The sequence below is a fragment of the Lytechinus pictus genome, unplaced genomic scaffold (assembly GCF_037042905.1).
Source record: "Lytechinus pictus isolate F3 Inbred unplaced genomic scaffold, Lp3.0 scaffold_20, whole genome shotgun sequence".
NCBI classification, from domain to species: Eukaryota; Metazoa; Echinodermata; class Echinoidea; order Temnopleuroida; family Toxopneustidae; genus Lytechinus; species Lytechinus pictus.
Window position 1 is genome coordinate 12,775,398 of NW_026974141.1, and position 21,944 is coordinate 12,797,341.

The window sequence follows — 21,944 nt, forward strand, 5'->3', positions numbered from 1 at the left end:
AAGGTCTTATATACACCATGGAGTTTGAATATAACACCATAGAGTGGTATAACACCAATAGATGTTAGTGTTGAGCTAACACCATTAATTTGACACCAGTGTAAAGTGGTTGGTGTAGTTCTCTGTAACACCAATGGTGTTATTTTATCACTACAATATTTGCAGTGTAGTGTAGAGTTATGCATGACTTTATGAAAGACAGAACTATGGCAAGCCAGGTGGCATGATTCTCAATCATTTATATTGCAGAAACAAAAGTCCAATTTAGCAAGTTATTTTATTCTTTTTTTAAATGGAAATATATATTTACAACAATTTAGTTGAGATTGTAGCAAATGTAGTTGTAATTTTCTAAATTCCCAGGGGGTTAAGTTTAGCATCTCATTCGACAGTTTATACTCGTATCATTTGCAAAGTCATTTGTACCTTTCACAAACAAGCTTAAGGAAAAAGGAAGTGCCAGTTTGGATACAAATTTCTATCTTTATTATTTTAAGTTTTTTTAAACAATCTCAATTAACTTTTTGAAGAAAAAAATAAAACACATACTTCTGTTGATTGTAAGTATGATAATCATATCTTTTATCTCCATCTTTATAGCCTAGGTAGAATTCAGTCTTTATTTAGTCTTCCATCAAAAATAACTGAGAATACCACTGGATTCTGTATACAAATTGTATACAGAATTACTCATAAAGTCTTGCATAATTCCATGCACAGTTTACAGACCCCCATGGCTAATAGTTAGAAAGCTTGTTAGCATAGCTCGAATAGAGCAGCAGCAATTGGTAAGGTGGCCCTTCTATCTAGCTGCGAGCGATTTTTTTTTCCTTTTTAATATTTTCTGAATGTCATAGACATGAACCTGCGGGGCTGTTCGGGTTTATCTTGGTTAGCCTGATACTTCCGTAATAGTCTCAACGCCTTCTCGATCTCCTCATCGCTCGTTATTGCATCACTGTATCGGCGACCGCGGGAAGGCCTCCTGGAATGGTTTTACGATACAAAAATGTGACCAGTCAACGATATCTACATTTAAAGTTAATCTGTTGAACACAGAATCTAGACATTCCGGTAGGCTTTATACAGGTACAACTTGGTTCCAGAATAAAAAGGGTTGAAACCACTATTTGATCCATCAGGCTGTGAGGGATCACTGGTGAATACAGATCACTCCCATATGATTTCTTCTTGAGGTGTGTACTGAAGAAACCTGTCAAAGACTACATCTACCTTGGCTGGTCTGAATGGACAACCTTCACTCTCTACAGTGTGGTATTGCCATAGCATTTGCAGGATATCAACAAGATCTCTTTTCTTGAAGGTGATCATCAGTTATTTTCTTGGTTTAACCAATGTTATTCTTTAGATCTGGCACCCACTCTTTACCAAATCGTCCCCAATCGATAATTGGTCAAGTTTATATGAAACCAGTCAGAAACTTCAAGATTAAAAATATGATTGAATTTAAGATTTAAAGATAAGTTAGGGGCACTATTAAAAGCAAACACTTTGCCGATAACCGCAAAAATTAGCATGTTTCATTTTGATCCTGAAAAAGCGCCCCAATTTTTGCCCCATTAGCAAAACTCACCAATTTCATTGAAACAACAAATGATTTCGATTTTGCATACAACGCTAAAAATATTTTCAGCATGAAAAATAAAATCTGCCTCATGGCAATTTTATCAGGCTTTCAATATCAGAGCATAATTCAAGATCAAAATTATTATTTTCATTTATCCCTGACATGATTTCAATCTTTATTTAACTTGGAAAAGAGATCATGATATCTTACAGTATTATTTCTCCGACACGCATCCACCAAAAACACACACTCAACCCGCAAAAGCCCAGCCTCACATCCGCTACATCACAATGTACCTAATGATGTATTCAACCCCATACACTTACAAAAGAAATTGTCGTTACAAGTAGGCAAAACTAGTAAAATGGAGGACAAAGCAAAATTTACTTGCATTTTTTTAAAAAACACAAATCAATGAAACTCCTCTGAAATGTGCCATTTTATACTGAATTTTGTGCGCATATATGTACATATTTCTATGAACAGACTTGATACTTGGAAAATTTGTGGGGGATAGGGAAACAAAAAACAAAAAAGATGAAAAACTTTCCTTGTAAAATGACCATGAAATATGCCACACATATTTTTGAAATACAAGTGCTTGATTTTTTTTTTAAAAGCCTTTTGCGCAATTTTTGATGAAAACTTTGCCTGGAAGGATGAGGGGATCTTTCAGATCTGCAAATGCTTCAATATCATGGAAGACCACAAAAGAATGATTCACTTGAGGATAAGAATTGCAGTGCTTTGGTGGTGCGTGCAATTTTCTTTTGATATGTGGTGGAATAAGCCTCACAATCGACAATTTCTTTTGCGGCACGATATATACGGTAGTACATAAACTACAGCTGGATTTCTTTGTGTTAGTGCAAAGTGCATTGAAGACCTAGGCCATGTTCAGGTTATAAAATATATCTCCACTATTCTGTCATACACTTACAAGATGAAGATGAATGAACAAATATTTTTCAGAAAATTTGGCAACTTCATTTATTTATTTTTTTTGGCGGGAGGTACTTTATTTTCAAAAAATGGAGGGATTTTACATTAAGGGCAAAGAATACAGATTTTGAGCTTTTCGCAAATTTGTATTATGCTAACTTAAAGGTATGAATAGACGTTTACATTTCTTTTGGGGATGTTTTACATAGAGAACAAAGAAAACAAATTTCAAAAATCTGTAAATGCATTTTAGCAGGATCCCTTTTATGCTTGCGTATGTATTTCAAAAAAGCATTTATGTCATGGTTTGTTATTGTCTATATTTTTCTTATACCATGAAAAAGAACGTTATAAAAATCTTGATAAATTATTTTCTGTAATAACTTGAGAAAAAGAGAAAATCGAAAAAAAAATATTTTGATACCAAATGTAGTGACTTTGTTGAGCAAGAACAACAAGGGAAATCAAAACAATAACACACCATCATCAAACACAAAGGCCCGAATTCACAAAGGTGGTTTTGAAAACCCACGGTCGAGTCCATGGTTTTTGCAGATTTCCTGTATAAAATACGCTTATTTTACCGCGTATATTAAAAAATGTCCAATGCTGATGCGCGCTTTTGTCAGTGCTCCAACTTGACGCCTGTTGCCGTGGTTATCCACAATATTTTATTCATGAGTCCACTCTTCAAACAGTGGACTCATGAATAAAATAGCGTATCTAACCATGGTAACAGGCGTCAATTTGGCGCAATGTGACAAAAGCGTGCATCAGCATTGGACATTTTTTATATACGCGCCCGATACGCGGTAAAATAAGCGTAATTTATACAGGAAATCTGCATAAACCATGGATTCAACCGTGGGTTTTCAAAACCATCTTTGTGAATTCGGGCCACAATGTCCAATTTGCTTTGCCTATACCTGAACATGCCTGCCGCATGGGGGCCTGTTGTTAGTAAAAAGGGTGGCCAGAATGCACATATATATTTCATCATTTTTGTTTCGAGAGTGATAATAATTGTCAAATAAAAGAGAAAAAAGCAAATAAAATCATAATACATACCCGCTACCCGACGATGATAATCGTTGTCTGCAAATACAGTCACATGCACTCAATATAGATTACAAAGCTACTTATATTAGACAATATATATTTTCATCAAAGTCCATATAAAATTAGCCTGAGTACTAAATTTTGTTTTTATAAACATAGAAAAATAATAAGGTTAGAGAATAGAATTAATTTTGTTAAATCAATGTCCAATCCTGAATGCTTGATGACATTTATGGAGCTTCTATGTAGAAAGATTAGCTTTTGATTCATAAAATTATATGCAATTTCATTAAAAAATAAATAATGCAGTGTATATATTTATTTCACTCAATAATTAATTTCATTTATATCAATTATTTTCACAGCTCAAAAGTATATGGGCATTTAGATGGGCAGAGATGTGTGCAGAGATTTAGTAGATTTCATCATCACTTTGGAAGGTGGATCCTAAACGCTTTCATTTGTTTTTAGTTTTATTGTTCATTATTCCATTCCGTTCACTTTATGAATATCTTCTGCAGAGTAATATTTGTTTATAAAAGATTATAAATCATTTCAGAAACGTATTCAAAAGAGACATGACAATGGTTTTGCGGCAGTCCGGATGAAAAGTGAGAAGAATTACATCCTCGATCATGTCCTACTCCTTCTCATCTTACGCACAGCTTCCTCTGTAATAACCAAGTCATGTTTACACTGAACGATCGTCACTACTAAGTATAAGCATATATGTATCCTGATCCGTTGGGAAATACCGAAGCATGCTTTAGGATGGTTGACTATCAACTATTACTTTCTCTAAATGAAACTGAAATATTCTCAGGATTTGATCTTTCGAGCATATGGGCCATGAGACTCCTATTTCCTTTTGACATCACTCTAAATCAACAAGTCTTACTACCGAGTGAGTAAAAAAAAAACTTGACACCTCACATATGCCATGAACACATACTTATTACATATGGCCTGAAAGAGAATGTTCTCTCAAATAATTTGATACCATATTTATGTGGTATTTCTTGAATGACCAGGAGGTATTCTTTGCAGTGATGTAAATTTCGGTTAGCGCCAAATTATGGCATGAATGGAATGTATGAATCCAGATGTCAATGATGTCATAATCCTATAAGGGTTGCATTAAAAATCCATTTCAACGCACCTTTTCAGTAGTTAACATTATGATTGTTTAACAAACACATTTTAGTATCGATTCTCGAGTTAATTCCATTTGGATTAGTAAATATGTTTGCTGACTCATATGGGATTATTTATGACATCATTGACATCTGGATTCATTCATTGCAGTCATGCCTTACCTTGGCGCAAGTCCAAATTTACATCACTGCAATGAATACCTACTGATCATCCAAGCGTGAAGACTTACAATATAAATATGGTATCAAATTATTTGGGAGAAGATACTCTTTCCAGCCATATATAATGATTATGCGTTCATGACATATTGTTTCCTTAAATTTGGGTTTTTTTGAGGTGTCAAGTTTTTTTTTTACTCACTCGGTAGAACAAAATCAGAAGTACACTGTCATTAGAAATTTATGACATTGTAGCATTAAAACAAAACCAAACCTCACACGCATAGGATTGTGCAATAATATCTTTTAAAGTCACATGGTGTTTCTATACAGGTTCATTCATTAGCGTATCACTTCTACAAATAACAAAAAAAAAATCACTCTCAAAACAGAACTACCATGTGACCAAGTCATGATCTTATCATAAAGGCCTGGTCCCACTGGCCGACGGACACAAAACGTACACATAACGGATACATCAGAATCATAAGCAGAATTTCGGGGTCGCTCCATCTGTTTTTCGTCCGCTCCAGACAATGGACAAAATGAGCGAACAATGATATCACAGTGGACGGATGCTCGATGGATATAGAGCGTAAGAAACCCGCTATGCAAAGAGTACACAACGGATACATAACGTTTTCCAACGGATGGCAAGATTCTTTTCCGTTTTACATCCTCTCTGCATCCGTACGTGCAGTGGGACCAAGCTGTGAGCCATTGAAGCTGTGATAACGTCACTGGGGACTGAGAATTAATAGTTGATGATTAACAAGAAATTATACAATATGAAACTATATGGCATAATGATGTATATGTGGGAAGACTTTATGATTGGAATGGTACCTTCCTAGTATGGTATCTAACCATCAATCATACATGTACAAAATACAATCAATCTAATGATTAGGTATCGATTGTAATTCTATGACAACTATGTACTATTCTTCACAATCAATTGAAAAATCAATTGTATCTATTGATGTTGCAGTGTACCGATTTCATATGTTTGTGCATCAGCTCGTAACTTATGGGCTTTTTTTTTTTAAGTTCTAAAAACCTATTATTGTTAATATTACTGCTACATGACAAACAACATTTTTTGGGTTTAAAGTCAAAGTTCTCATCAGATGAGATCCAACTGCAAAAATAAATAAAATAAAAAATAAGAGCGTGTTCACACCTTGACTTCACATAAATATGTACAGGGTCACTGATATAACAACACTCCTGAATCATGTCTACCTGGTCCAGATGTAATGTACTCTCAAAACTGAGCTGGTATCTCCAGTGCTGCATGGATGGTGCAGGCAGGGGAAGCCCCCACTCACTGAAAGGGAATTCCCCTACAGGGAAATCCCCGAATAGGGAAAGCCCCCTGTCAACACTGCCGATGGATGCACCTTAGTGTAGTGGAGGAAAATGCATGTTAAATCACAAGTTAAATGTTAAGCGACACAGAGATGGAAGTGGGAACTCACCTTCGTTTCAATGGTGGAGGTACTTTTGTGTCAATCCGGGGAGCGGTTGGCTCGTCCTTCTTCATCTGAAAGCAAAGAGGACACATGCAAAACGATAACTCAACATTAAAACAGGCGCAACAACGTGCACATGTGGGACAGACGACAGTTTACAGGAACACACAATTAGGCTTGTACAGTTCAGTCTATCAAGCAATGGTGAAACATAGATATCATTTTCACAGAAGGTAAACCCACTTCACATATAAAAGTGTGGATTTTCCTCTAAGAACCTGTTCACACTGGCATAAATCCAGTACAACACATTATAAATATTGCTGCTACATGTATAAACAGAGGGATAATAGATTCATATAGAAATAAATGGAAATCGTCACCTAAAAGGGGCTATTGTTTAAGAATAAGAACACTTAAACAAAGAGCTGAAAAGTCAGGCCCTTAAATATGGCTTCAACATAACAACTGACAACTAATAAACATTTCATTCTTATGATTAAGATATCATTTTTTATAAGAATTTTAAAAAATGTAAAATTCAACTTGGGTTCAGAGTTTTCTATCTAAAAAAAAATCAACTTGAAATTCCTTTGAGATGGGATTTAGAAAAACAAGATGAAGAACAAAAAGTAAAACAAATCCTGATTTCAAGCTTCTCTTAAAAGGGGAAAAAAATAAAGGATACTTGAATAATCCTTTGTTTTCATAATGATTATAGTAAGGGACCTTGACTCTCTCCAAAAATAGTATCTGAACATAATATACTGTGATTATAATGCAATGACAGCATTCATTATGTCCTCACCAATCAGCTTGTATTCAGTTTTTCAACCGATAATTAACAAAATATTCTGAATCATCCTACTGGCATATAATGTACCTATTCACACTCAGGCATACATACAACATATAGCACAAAGGAATAAATGTTAATATACACAAAATATATACACACACCTGTTCGAAGGGGAGAAAGAAGTTACTCAAATGTGAAATTCCATCATAAGAAAAATGGCAGAATATAAACATTGGCAAATCAATATTACAACCATTCAATAAAATAAGAAATTATCTCTTGTAGGTAAGGCGTCAACTTGCTGACTTGAATTTTCTACAGCCTTTTGGCTTACAACCAAATAAATCCACAGATCTAACTTGCCTAGACATCAATCATTTTCTTCTACCCATTACACAATTGTCAATAAGTGAAAATGTGAATTTTCATGTACCATAAATAATTTGGTTGACAAGTTCTGTCTGGTTTGAAAATAATGAAATTTGCAAGTATTTGGATGAATGATACAATTATCAGACGAATAGCAATAATTCATATACAGGCACTTCAAAAAGATAGATGGATCTATTTGAGAAATTGGTCAAACCTCTACACCCCCCCCCCCATGATATCCAGCAAGTCACAGTAATCGGACCAAAGTTAAGTTGAAATTGAATTTATTGGAAAACGTTTTAACATTTAACACTACACCCTTTTTAATCTGAGCTGGTGGGTAAAGTGCAGTGTGCCCCCACCCTCTTAACAAAAAATATATTAAAAAAATAGCCATGAAAAGTATGTACCCTTTGTGGCAGGGTCCATGCTGTAAGTTACAAACATGGTAACAAAATTTACAATGAATATTATAATAAATCATTAACATTCTTCACTGGTTTGAGTGAAGCTTTTTTGTTTTGAATTAATACATGTTTTACTATAAAATTTGAAACAGCTGCCCAGGTAGAGTTCGGCACCTTATTGTATCTATTTATTATTTTTTAACTTCACACTGACGACACTGTCATTCATTTATGTAATATTGATAAACCTATTATACTATTTTTTCATACTGCTGAATAAATAGCATACAAGATTCCATAGCAGTCTGAACAGAATCACAGAATTGAAATTTGTGTGATTTTCTAAAGTTATATACATATTTAAAAAAAACAACCAACATCAATTTTTCCAAAGATCACATCATAACTGCAGAAATTGGTGCATGTTAGGTACTACTTTCTTCCACGACCTAATTCGTTTTAGTGAAAGCTGACTCCCATATCTGAGAAAAAAAACTCCAATGACGTGTTGCACTTGGTGTTAAAGCACAAGATTTGCAGTTCACTTGCTTTCAGATGGGGGGGACAAGTACCCCAGTTCACACACACAAGAAGTCTCTGCTATTCTACGTTTGCCAACGTTATGGGTTAGCAGTTTGAACGCAGTGATCAGTCACCTGTATCAGAACAGTATCGCATGACATACTTACCAACACACAAACACAAAACATTGATTCGTTTTACGTTTCATCAACAATGCTGAAGCTTTAGAACTATCCCCTCCCATCTCTTAACATTTTTTCTTTGTCAGGTTACTCACAAAAACCACATAATTTACCACCTTACTAATGGATAGATGTTCACCTAAAATTTGAGAAAAAAATTTGTGGTTCATACAATTCTACTTTATTCTAAGTCCCGTTTACATAGTTTTAATCCTATAAATTATTCAAACCACTTCGATGTAGATTCAAATTAGAATATGTGAAATGGTGTTCACATGAATATGTTGTTCACATAAATATACATACATTACATGTATAGAAGAGACATGTTTACAAAAGAATTTTAGATAGACTATATTCAGTTTAAGTCAAACACAGAAAGGAAAGATACATCTGAAGGAATGTGCTTCAAACCAGAAAAATATGGTTTGAAGAAGAAAAATAGACATGAATGAAAAACATTCAGACTTTTCAAAGTGAAAAACAAGAAGGACATATGAATAACAGTTGAACAAAAGATGACAAGTTATGAAGAAGTTCATTAAATGCCTAAACATATCTGAATGATGCAGTGCGTATTTGCTCCATGTGTTACTAACCAGCCCAAAACAAGTAAATGGCCAGGCTACACTAAAATACTTCAAGCAAATTCATACTTTCTTTGAATTAAAAAAAAAACTCTGTGCTAGGCACCACAAATGAAAGGGGGAGAACACGTTTGAAAGTGAGGAATTGGGACGGGGGACAAAGGAAAGGGACAACAGAACGAAAGGGAGAAGCGCAAAATCAAAAGAGAACAAGAATCATGAGGAAGAAAAAGAGCAAACTCCTGTGAAAAACGCAAACAAACTGCAAATGTGTCTCATTCATGCAAAGTTCAATTATGCTAAGTGCAAAAAAAGAACATCAAAATTTACAAATCAGTTTGAAATTTCAGTACAAAGTATGGCCTTTTGAAATAGCTATATTCAGATTCATGATAATGTTTTTCTATCCAATCAAAGGAACATACATTTATACATTAATGTGAATATGAAATATAGTTTACTCATAAAATCAATTATTACAACTATAATTACAAGAATAGAATGTTCAAATGTCATCTACTAAGAAAATATTTATGAGCATGACATAATAATCATGAAATTTCTTCTCTTCACTTTAATGCTGAGTGGGGAGCCCCCTTCACCGCATCGTCTTGAATCGTCTCAAATTGAACTTGCAAATTAAGTTTAATTCCTTTTTTTCCTCCATGGGTAAACACTGGATTCCCTATCAAAACATGTAGAGTTATCATATTTGAAATGGCTAAAAAGACAAGTCTTGGAAATTCTGGTACCATAAATGGTGCAATATAATGTACTGAGATAGTTGTGAATGAAAATCACACTTGGTATCGTAGTGTAACCACCCACCCACCCCCGCCCCTTCTCTAGGCATATAATACCAGAGCTGCTAACAAGAACAAGAACAATTCAGTAAATTATAAAAGCTGAAAATCAGTATTTTAGTAAGGAAATCAGTATTTTCAAAGAAGTACCATAGGACACAACATAAAACTAAAACTTTAGAAATCAGTATTTTGCATGAAACCATCAGTATTCTTTTCATTTTTCAGTACTAAATACGGAAAATCCGTATTACTTGGCAGCTCTGTAATACCAGGCCAAAAAAAAATCTTTTTTTTTTTTAATTCTCAGGGGCTACTTTTCACAGGCTACATTCAATAAGCTTTAACATTGCTATGAATGAGGATATTCCAGGGACCTTTCGAGTATTTTAGGGATGAAATCGCCCTGATCCCCATGTTATTTTTATACTTTTATAATACCGAGTGCAACAGACCTCCCAACGAATACGGAATAAATTCATTGTACAAATTTGGGTCTGAATCGATGAAAATCTTTGCTCTGAAACCAAAACACTAAATTCTTCATATCGGTCAACTGCTAGCCCTGAGTGACCCCTCTCAAATCTATGCTACATATTTATCTCAAATTAATTTTTCAGAGAAACGTAGGCCTACACGATTTCTGGGAATGAAAGGCCAAGATCCAAGTCTAGGCTACAGACCCTCTGCTTTCCATTTGCTATTGAATTTAGTGATAAACAAATAGCTCAAACCTTCAGAAGAAGATTGTCCCTACAAACAGACCTATTGAATTTTCTGTACAAAATAGGAAGCGTAAAACTTAATATTTTGGATGATTAAAAAGCCTTAAAGGCTAGACTAAATAAGAATACAGGAATGTCCATGCATACAAGGGACTGTTGGAGAATCTACAGTTGTTGGATCGGAATGTACATTGTATACATGTCTCATTACAAAGGCTCTACTGCTTAGTTTTCAAATTCAGACCCATATGAAAACTATACTCGAGGGGTGTTTTTCAAAGGCAACATGTTGTAAGGTGTTTAAATGGATTTCTTTGTTATGTCTAAAATTTTTGATTTGATACAAGACATTTGTTATCAGTCTTGAGAACCCACCGATATCTCTCATTTAAATTAATTGTAGTTTTAATTTCATTTCATAAATACCTAAACTCGTCCCATTATTACAACATTCAATAACTGGGTTTTAAAAAAAATAAGGAAGAATTCAGAAGTATTAATATAAAGGATACCTCCATTAATCTTCAATGAGAATAAAACTGTTTCATACTTATAAAATGAATTAATAATGCATTCCAAAATCATCCAATACATATCCATATAATGATGTAACAATACCCTTGCTGTGATTAAAATACATTGTATATGTACAAGATATTTTATATTCATATACTTTCATAATATGCCTGGGAATGAAAACCAACATTTTCACATGAATAGCTGTAGAAAAGGTATTTTGTGCCATTTTGTCAATTTAATCTTATCCATCTCAAATACTCATTAAACTACTCCTACTTAATTCAGTATTAATTTGTTAATTTCACAAAAGCCTTTCTCCTTAAATAAAAAATTAGTGTATTCATAACTTCATGAATTTTCTTCCCAACTTCCGCATTACAAGAATCTTTTCTTGTTATCTAGAGCAAAAAAAATCATTTGGTCTGGGACAAAGGCTAGATTGACTCCTATGGTATGGTTGCCAATTTGCAGATGAGTCAGGGAGTAGAGAGATAATCTATCATGTATTTTCTGAGTTTGTATATAAGTGACAATGGAATGCTGCATGGAGCCTTTGCTATAGCGTCCCTTCATCGCATTCTCAGAGGGCTGATATTCGAACCGTATCATATCTTGGTTTTAAAAAAAGAAAGTAAGATTGCTTCGATGAATCTTATCTCATGTTGCTTAAAATAAACTAGAAATGGACTATAAATGGACTAGGAGATAAGATTACACAACTAGAATACAATGCCTTTGTCTATTTGATAGAATCACATACATTTCCGTATTGTTTGTATGCATTTTACCAATGTTTTGCCAGCATTCATATATACAGTATTCATAATGTCATATTCCTAATTAAATGTTACCTAATGATATTATAATAATAATAATGATCACTTGAATAGTGCTTATATCCTCTATGTGGCGATGCACAGAGCAATAGACATTGAGCCATTATTACCATAGCCAAATCGCTAAAGTTTTTACAACAATTCTGAACAACATATAGACTATCAAATACTGATGGTTTCATAATGCAAATTAACTTCTTAACTTGACTTAATATTATCAATCATTAGCAGGTACTTCGGTATTGACATCTGTATCATTTCTGAGAAAAGCACCAGTGTGAAGGGGACCCTTGATGCTTGACAGCTATTCCTAGAAACGGCCTGTCATAGCCAGTGCAATTGATGTACCATTTCAACAATAACAAATGTCTTCGTTGACAAATGTGTACATTAGGTTTGAAGGTGACCCTTGTTTGACCCAACTCTCCCAATACCTCCCCTACCCAAGGAGGAAAATAGAATAAAATACTTAACCAATATAATTTCTACTGAAGAGTTTGAAATCAAAACTTCAACCTGAACTTCAAGTAACTATTTTATTACAAAAGAATTTTAAAATGCGGCTAAAAATTGAATGTAAGGGCATTTTTCCCCCTGAACATTGAGAGCCATTTGCAACTCCCAATGAGAACATACTTTACTCATTGAAAAAAAAGCAATGAACATTCTTTCCTCTGTGAGGTCAAGATGGTCGACCCCCACTTCAGTATTTAGTTACCACTCAAAAACATTATTCGAGGCAATTTATGAATTTAATTTCGAAGCAGAAATAACTGAGCTTTCATTCAACACTACAAATCCCTGCACAGATGTTGAATATTTTGACAGTTTGTCTAAAAATATTCTGAACTCGGTTTATTTTAAAGTCCCCCCCCCCCCTCTGTACTTGACTTTAACTAAGAAGGGCTCGCGTTGATATTGCCAGCACTTAAAAAGAATCCTAATAACTCCTAAATGAATGCTTCATATTATTATTCATATCATGCTAAAATACCAGAAGTTGAACATACCATTCAATATATTAAATTACAAAGTAAACGTCAACCTCAACCAACACCAACAGAGAACGGGAGGTTGATTTCTTTGTAACCAAATGCATAAACATCTAAATTACAAATAAACATAGTATCACTGAAAATCCAGCGATCTTTGATCTGTTCTGTTTTTGTTTTGTTTTAAAGGTTTTACTTACTGATGCTTGTTTCTTTTTTAGTTCCTCGAGCCATTTTAGAATTTCTTCGTCTGCTAAATCGAATGCTGTATGATTCTGGTTTAGAAATGGGTAGAAAACAAAAAATGATGATTTGACATGAGGTAATACAGGTCACTCTGCCTAAGGTCAAAAGTCAGAGCCGCAGAAATCCTGCAAGTGGCCTTTTATTAACAATTACCACACTTCATTATAGATACCGTTCTAACTACCTTCCTAAAACTAGTTTACTGGAAACAAGTTTAGTGGAAACTAGTTTAACATGTAATGAGAACGGTCGAAGCGATCTTGGAAGCAATCTTCCAAACCGGTTCATGAAACCACCTCATGATGTAGTATTCAAGATCGCTTTGCCTCGTTAAACTGGTTTTAGCACGAGGACACAACCGTTTTTCGGAAAGCGATCTTCGCACATTTTGAGCACGCTACTCCACACACTGTGTGAAACGTGTCACCCCACTGTGAGCGTTCTCATAGCAACAAGATCGCTTCACGTGAAGTGATTTTGAAAACCACTTTCGGGTGATCAAACGGGAACGCTAGCAAAGCGATCTTCCAAACTGGTTTCCTGAACCGGTTTCCAGGAAAAATTATAATGAGAACGGTGTCTTAGACAAAACCTGGGGAAGACAGGAAACCCGTTATGAAAAGGCACATAGTGCCTCTTTAGCAAGATTCCTGTAAAGACACAGACTATTGAAAAGGCACCCAACTCAAATTGTTTGGGACCGCAGAAATTTGTTCAACTTAGGCAAAAGTTGACTTAAAGGGATGGTCCAGGCTGGAGATATTTATATCCCCCTGAAATGACATAACTCTTCATTGAAAACATTGTGAGCAAATGAATTTTGTACAAGTGTGTCTTCACTCGCTAACTAACTTCTGTGTAAACATGAAATCGATCTGTCATGCCTTGCCTGAGAGAGCACACATTAAAGTTAACACTGTCAATTTCAAGAGTTAACAGGACATATTCATCATACCATACCAAGAAAGGATTAGTTCATTTCGTGCCATTCATTTCAATGTGAACACCGCTCAACCATGATATTAAAGTTATCACTTATGCTTATTCAACAATTGACAATATTTCATCGTAAAAAAAAAAAATTCTTCAATAATCTGGATTGATTTAGCCTTTCAATACTTACGCTTATTCAAAAATTGACAATATTTCATTGTAACAACATATTTTTTCTATAAGCTGGATTGATTAAGCCTTTCAATTTTAGGGGAGCTGAACATTGTAAAACCCCCATAAAAGTGTTCTCATCTACCTATTCAGAGCACAATTAGTTTCAGGATAGAGTAAGCTGGACTAGATCAAGCGATGGATGATAAAAAAAGAAATACAATGATTGAACATTCACAAGAGAAGGCATTCGACTAAATTACCTTTGAATATGAATCTTGTGACTTTTTCAAAGGCGACAAATTTGCATTCAAAGCGGTGCTCACTCACTCATGACTTAACAGACGGATTTCAATTTTACACAAAACTCATACCCCTTTCATAAACCCAATTATGCGGCTAATACCAGCATAATTTGGACCAGAGGACCAGAGTTATCCGCATTATTTTGATGCTGCAATTATCCGCATAATAGCGGCATCGGGACCAGATTTTGACTTTATGAACGCATTTCAAAAGTAATGCGGATAATTGCCATGGTGCGGTCACAAGGTCACCCTTTTCCAACACAACTGCATCGGAGGGGGTGTGTGCGGTTGCCATGACGATTATCCGCCTTTTTCAGGACGGGCGCTCGTAAAAATAGTGCGGATTATTTTCGGAGTTTGTGAACGCAATTTTTATTGAATTATCCGCATTACTCTTAGGCGGCTAATTTGAGGATGGGTTTATGAAAGGGGTATCAGTCATTAAGTGTTGGGACATTTCTACCAAGTTATATATAATGTATAATAATTAATAATAATAAATAATTAATAATAATAAATAATTAATAATAATAAATAAATTAATAAATAATGAATAATTATAATGGTAAATAATGACTGAAAAATCAGATTTCACTCACTCCTGGCCAGTTACCACAAGCACACCATCAATCTCGGGTGTCTGAATTTATGTTGGCACCTGTGGTTAAGCATGGCAAACTGTGCATAACCACAGATCCCTATTACAACACACTGCAGCAAACCACCACCCACAAGTGTGGTGACTTTGATCTTCAATTATTGCTCTGCTCGCAATTGCTCCTGCAACAGTTGCTCCAGGGGAGTGTTTCACAAAGAGTATTTGCCAGTGTTTACTGTTATAGGCTACCAAAATCCTTGCATCCGATTGGCCGAGAGGAAGTCTGTCAGTCAATATCACTGACAAGATGTTTAATGAAGCACTAACCAGGTCTTTAGCTTTGGTGGTTTGTATTTGCTCTTTGAGGTACCTCACCAAAAGGTTGAGCTACTTTCTCTACAGCATTTCAGCGGAAATCCTACTCTGCATCCGTTACCTTAATTTTCCAGTTTCTTCATTGATAAAGTATTAAGGGATCAGGAGAGCCAATCTCCATGAGTATTGTTAAAGTACCTTCCTTTGAGTCCAATTTCAATTAGGATAGGTTTTTTTTTAATATGGTTATTCCAACTGGATGGACTTGAAATATGCCTATCAAAAGATAACTTGTGCTCTGACATAGCAACGCAGCTTCTGATTTGAAAGACCTACTGACATTGCTTTTGATCTTCTTGGAAAGCCCCACCCCTCTCCCCCCTCCTGTTATGGTTGCTATTAAACTTACATGTAAAGTGCTCTGGGGTAGAAAATATGCTAGCAAGAGCGCAACCAATGGAGCAATGTCTCAAGTCTTCACCAAAGATCTTGGTGAAGCGAACAAACCTACATAAACTTGTGTTTCAAATAGAACTTCGCTAAACTGCTATGAATCCCTTTTAAAGGCAATGGGTCATCACGAAACCTTGCAGACAAGACTACCTGTTCCGGTTCCGCGAAAACGTAAAAGCTGCTATTAAATCAAGGTACTTGAAACGCTTACCTAACTGGTTCCCATGTTTGGCAGTTTAAACTTACAGTCCAATTTCCACCACGTCTTGTCTGCAGGTTTCCCTGTGACGCAATACCTTAGAGGACTGCAGCAATGGTTGCAGTTGGGCTTTAGATTAGGTCTAGGTTAGCATCAAGGATAACCGTTAGGCGCGTCTGAAGCTACTCCTCTGGAGCAATTGCCGCAGCAGCGTGTGTCACGCTATACCTTTGGACCAATCCTTCCACAATTCCTCAAAGATGTCCAACTGGCTATCCTTTCTACAGACTCCTCAACACCACTTACTTTGCCAGAGCGAGGGCGTGCCTCAAACTTACTAATCTATTTTTTGCGTCCATATCGCACATGGCTTTTACTAAAACTTCACAGGCATCTTTATGACCCCAATGTGACGCCGCGTGGAGTGGCGTCCATCCATCGTTATCCTTTGCGTTCACGTCAACCCCTGCTTGTATAAGAAGTCTGGGGAGGAGAAAAAGAACAAATACAGGAAAATTAAAATAATTGATGAAATATACACAACCTATCCTTAAAGGACACAATTTCCTAAAAACTTCAGGGTATTTCAATTATTTGATATTGACCCTCCTGTCTAGTTGAATGACATGTAAGTGATCACAAATACAAAGATCTGGGTCCGGTAACACAAAGGTTAGCGATAAATCGTACGCTTGATATTTACAATTGATTGTACATTGTAGCCAATGGAATCAATCATAGAAAATGTTCTACGATCATTGCTAATCTTTGTGTTACAGGCCCCTGGAAAAAGCTGATGTGTTGAAATAATATTTGGAAGAGCTCCATTAGTTTTTTACAGAGCAAAAATAATCTAAATTAAAATAAAACGCTGAAAATCGAAACAAAGAATTTAAAATCAGCTTAAAAAAGCTAAACACTCGCGCCCCTGCTCCATAAGCCCCTGTGCATTAGGGTAGCCTTGGTACCCTTCCATAAAACAATCAGAAAACTATCTAAAATTCATATTTTAAATGGCAATGTTTATTCAATCTTTAATACCCCCCAGAAAATAAAACTAAATAAAAAAACGTATGAGAAAACATTCCATTACTTGGCAATACAATCTGAACTATAGACCTATCTTTTTTCACATACATGCTGCATTGGGGAGCTGGAGTCTGAGTGTTTTTAGAGATAAATGATGCTATACAAATGCTGATCATCATCATCATATGATAGAGTAGTGGAAATTTATTTCATCTTTTTTTTAAAGATATATATGAGATAAGACTATCAAAATACTGCATTCTGGGTATTTAGGATCCAGGAATCCTATGACAGCTTCACATCTTGAGCTGGGGGGCATTTCATCAATACTTTCGTCCGACAAGTTGTCAGATCTGACAACTTTCCTGGGGAGCGTTTCATCAATATTTTCATCCGACAAGTTGTCAGATCTGACATCTTTTCATGATTTTGATTGGCTGAGAGGCACTGTTCCTATGGTAACTGTCGGATAAAATGGGACTTGTCAGATAAAACGTCCGACAAGTCCTTTCATGAAACGCCCCCCTGGATTCTGATTGGTTGAGAAGCACTGTTACTATAGTTACTGTCGGATAAAATAGGACTTGTCGGACGTTCGGATAAAACGTCCGACAAGTCCTTTCATGAAACACTCCCCCGGTGTTGTTCAAAGGGGATAAGGTATACTGGCTTAAAAAAAATAAATATTGCCAATTTGATGACAATACTGATCAATCTGCCCTCATCACAGGGACATCCATGCATGGGATGACGTCAGGAAGACCGCAGGGTTGGCATTACTTAGCACTTAGTCAAAAGTTTTTGTTTTCCCAGCATCCCCAGGCCTCCCTGCCCGACCAAACGCAAGATGACAAGGATCGAGGCCCACTGCTGGAAGATCTCGCCGATCGGGCTACGTACGTCATCTAGGGATTGTTCACTCACTGTACATGGTATGTTAGTGTCCTATTGGCATCTACATGTGTATAGACTTTTCATACCAGGCCCCCATTGCATATAAAACTTGTAATGGTATTTTTGCTAATCAATGGAAACTAACACGGTACCAGCGCACGACACTGGCACCGGTCCGACGGTCCCAGACCAGTTTAAATTGCTGACGGGCCTGTAACTTTTCAGAAATAGCCAGATTTACTGGTCCGACATGACCAGTCCAAAGAAAATATATCAAACTGATACAAATGATATTTTCTTCTCTTTTGTAAATTATAATAATGGCTCTGGAGTCTCAAAAATATGGCTCTCATGAATTATGTAGTGTGTGTGAGTGTGTACCTTGCCCAAGTTTTTTTTTGGGGGGAGGGGGGGGTAGGGGGTAATGATAAGCAATAAAAGACAGCAAAATAAACTCAAGTCTTTTTTAATGTTTTTTCTTTATTTTCTTTATTTTGGGGACCAGTAAATTTTAAGTTCGGACCAGTAATAAATTGAAAAACTGGGTATCTACTGGTCCAATACCAACAGGTTGGACAAGTAAAATAAAAGGGTTAGTGTGGAGCCCTGCGGTAGCCATGCTCAATAGTCAATCAAATTCAAGGAATCCATGAAAGAGTTACCATTGGATACCAAAGTTACCATAATGGTGAATTCTATGTAAACATGGACCTGGGGTGTTTGGTTTAAAAAAAATTAAAAAAATAAAAAAAAATGAAAAAATTTGCATAGCTACATGTCTTTGACGAAGAATATGAAAAGCTAAATGTTAGCCTGTAGTCCATGTATGTGTGTTTTTTTTCCTCCTGATTTTGTAACTATGTGCAAATGACATCATTCACATTTTGGGTGAAAATATATATCAAGTGTTTATTACCAGCAAGAGTTGAACAACATCTGCCTGTGTTTCATATTCCATAGATAGATGGACGAATGGATTAAAAAAAAAAAGACTTTAGGGGTACTGGGCCCTGTTGCATAAAAGTTACCATTATGGTAACTTGTATGGAATCCTTGACTTTGATTGGCTGTTGATCCTCGTAAAAGGAACTTTTATGTAACAGGGTCCAGGAATTTTATATTTCTTAATTTTCTTCTTGGCAACTTTGGGATCTGCAATGGGGAAGTCTTTTTCTATTGTCATACTTTGTTATGTCATCATTCTATTGTGTTTGATGCATAAACTGCCAAATAAATCATATTAATAATAAAAAAATATATATATACCTATCATAACCAAATTGAAATCAAGATAAATACTTACTCCATAACTTTGATATATCCTTTGGCAGAAGCAACATGGAGGGAGGTAGCACCAGTTTTTGGATGCCGCCTGTCTTTGACTTGTTTGCTATTTAACCATTGTTTAGCATCTTCTAACATCTTATCATGCTCCTCCGTTCTTGCCTGATCTACATCTAAATCTGTAGGAAGATAAAGAGGATACAAAACTTGTGGTTAATTCACTGATTATGGAAAAGTTGTAGAAGATGAATTGGGGGACAGAATCTTGCATACGATTGCCAACAACTGAACATGCTCCGCTTAAAGGACGATACAGAGGCCACCAAAATTTGTGGTGAATTCTTGAAAGAATTGAAGTTACCAACAGGAAGATAAATTGGGTACAGAATCTCCTGTTAGATTGCTGAAAACTATATGCTCATCTATAAGATAAAAGAGGATAAAGAATTTGTGGTAAATTCTTGACAAAAGTTGAAGTTAGTGCTAGCCATTTGGTCCTTGAGTAATGATCATGTTGGATTTATGCCTCCCTAAAAAGTTGTCTTTCTGGAGAAGTGCAGATCTTACACACGCCTTTTAGCGAGTTCAAGATCTTTCTGCTATTTTACAATAAAATTTTTGTCAGGGTGAACTTCCCTTTAAATGAAAATGAGAATAATGCAACATTATTTTGAAATAAATGAACATGTTAAAGCCTCATTTTGGCCTAAAATGGGAAACATAAAATGATAATAATAATAGCCAATTTTTATATAGCGCTTTTCCCAGAATGGCTCAAAGCACGTTACAGCGTATTATTAACCCGGTCATTGGATTCATTTCAATCCGGCACGAAAAAGTGCACAATTTCCACTCCCTGGGGAGCATTCCTTGCATTCATCGCAGCCTCATTATGGTGCTGGCAAATTAAAACATACGATGTCTTTCGCATCCTACCGGGTACCCATTTAGCACCTGGGTCGAGAGTGGCAAAGTGTGGATTAACGCCTTGCCAAAGAACACACGACCCTCTGTTTACAAGGTGAGAGTCAGAACCACTACACCACGGCTCTTCCACCCCCCGGCTCTTCCCCCCCCCCCCCCCAGTCCAAGACTTCATGATTGTTCAAAACAACAATTAAATGCACGCACAAGTGTTCATCATATCTGGGGTGCATTTAATCAAACTTCTAAGGATAGGATCACAAACAAACAAAATTACACATAAAAATGCAAACTCAAAACAGTTAATTCAGGAAAGCATTATTTATGATTATTAATCATACTTTCTCTTGTTAAACCAACTCAAAACAAAGTTGTAAATAAAAACAATGCAATTTCACCTATTCAATCAATTTAATTTTTACTCCAACAATATTAAATTCAATTGATACATGTACATCTGTAAGGCTTTTTTATTGAGACATCATTCCGATGTGATATGGGAAAGGCTATTCAAAAGTGATTGTGTACAGGTATCTGTATTACCGACTATGTATGTACTTTCCACAGCTTGTTTTTTGTGTGTGCATGAAATCATAAAACAGAACTCTTTTTTTCAAAATAAACAGTCGCCAGGGGAAAAACATCGCTATTTTTAATCCTGCAAACCTTAAGCATTTTTAAAATATTTTTTTAAAACAAATTTCTGAACTGCAAATGTAACTCCTTGGCAAGGATAGCCACTAGCTGTCCCTGCCACGCAATGTTGGTGACATCTTGTACTCTTGTCCTTGGCAGAGACACCCAGTCTACACTGTCGCCAGGGATGCGGAGATGTAATCGCCGTGTTGGCGCAAGAAGGCCATTGGCGCTGTACATTATCAATTGCATCAACGACCTTCTTGCGGGGCGCCTCTGTAATTAGAGGCATAGGCAGATGAGAATGTATCTCTGGCCATGGTACTCTCATAACTCGTTTACAGCTGCTCCGCAAAGAATGCATCCTGTGGAGTCAGCCGCAGAGCAAGGGGTCAAGCAAAATTGTCTGTTCACAGACACCATAGCCATTCGATATGTGAATCTTCACAGACAGAGTACATGCAGTCCACTATTGAATGGACTGGGATGGTCAAGCAAAATTGTCTGTTCACAGACACCATAGCCATTCGGTACGTGGATCTTCACAGACAGAGTATGTGCAGTCCACTATTGAATTGGACTGGGATGGTCAAGCAAAATTGTCTGTTCACAGACACCATAGACATTCAAAACGTGAGTCTTCACACAGAATAGTCCATTATTGAATGGACTGGGAGGTTCAGGCAAAATTGTCTACTTGATCACAGACACCATAGCCATTCATTAGGTGGGTCTTCACAGAATATATCATATATGTAGTCCACTATTGAATGAACTAGGTATTGGCCCTAACTTGGCTGAAGAATGAAGTTGGTTCTTCATCAGTTCAAGTT

At 36.0% G+C, this 21,944-nt stretch overlaps 1 protein-coding gene across 3 annotated transcripts in view; it reads right to left on the reverse strand.

The window, feature by feature from the left end:
* The window catches only part of LOC129283149 (protein phosphatase 1 regulatory subunit 12A-like), a 101,321-nt gene that overhangs the window by 46,917 nt on the left and 32,460 nt on the right, over positions 1-21,944 (reverse strand). For 2 of the 3 annotated variants that reach the window (XM_064114649.1, XM_064114650.1), the window contains exons 4-8: positions 19,571-19,730; positions 16,683-16,827; positions 13,322-13,396; positions 6,384-6,448; positions 866-985 (exon numbers count right to left, since the gene is read on the reverse strand). In XM_064114649.1, the coding sequence (XP_063970719.1) occupies positions 866-985; positions 6,384-6,448; positions 13,322-13,396; positions 16,683-16,827; positions 19,571-19,730 (565 nt within the window). Of the gene's footprint in view, positions 1-865; positions 986-3,598; positions 3,626-6,383; positions 6,449-13,321; positions 13,397-16,682; positions 16,828-19,570; positions 19,731-21,944 lie in introns of all 3 variants that reach the window. The other variant, XM_064114648.1, reaches the window with a different exon arrangement.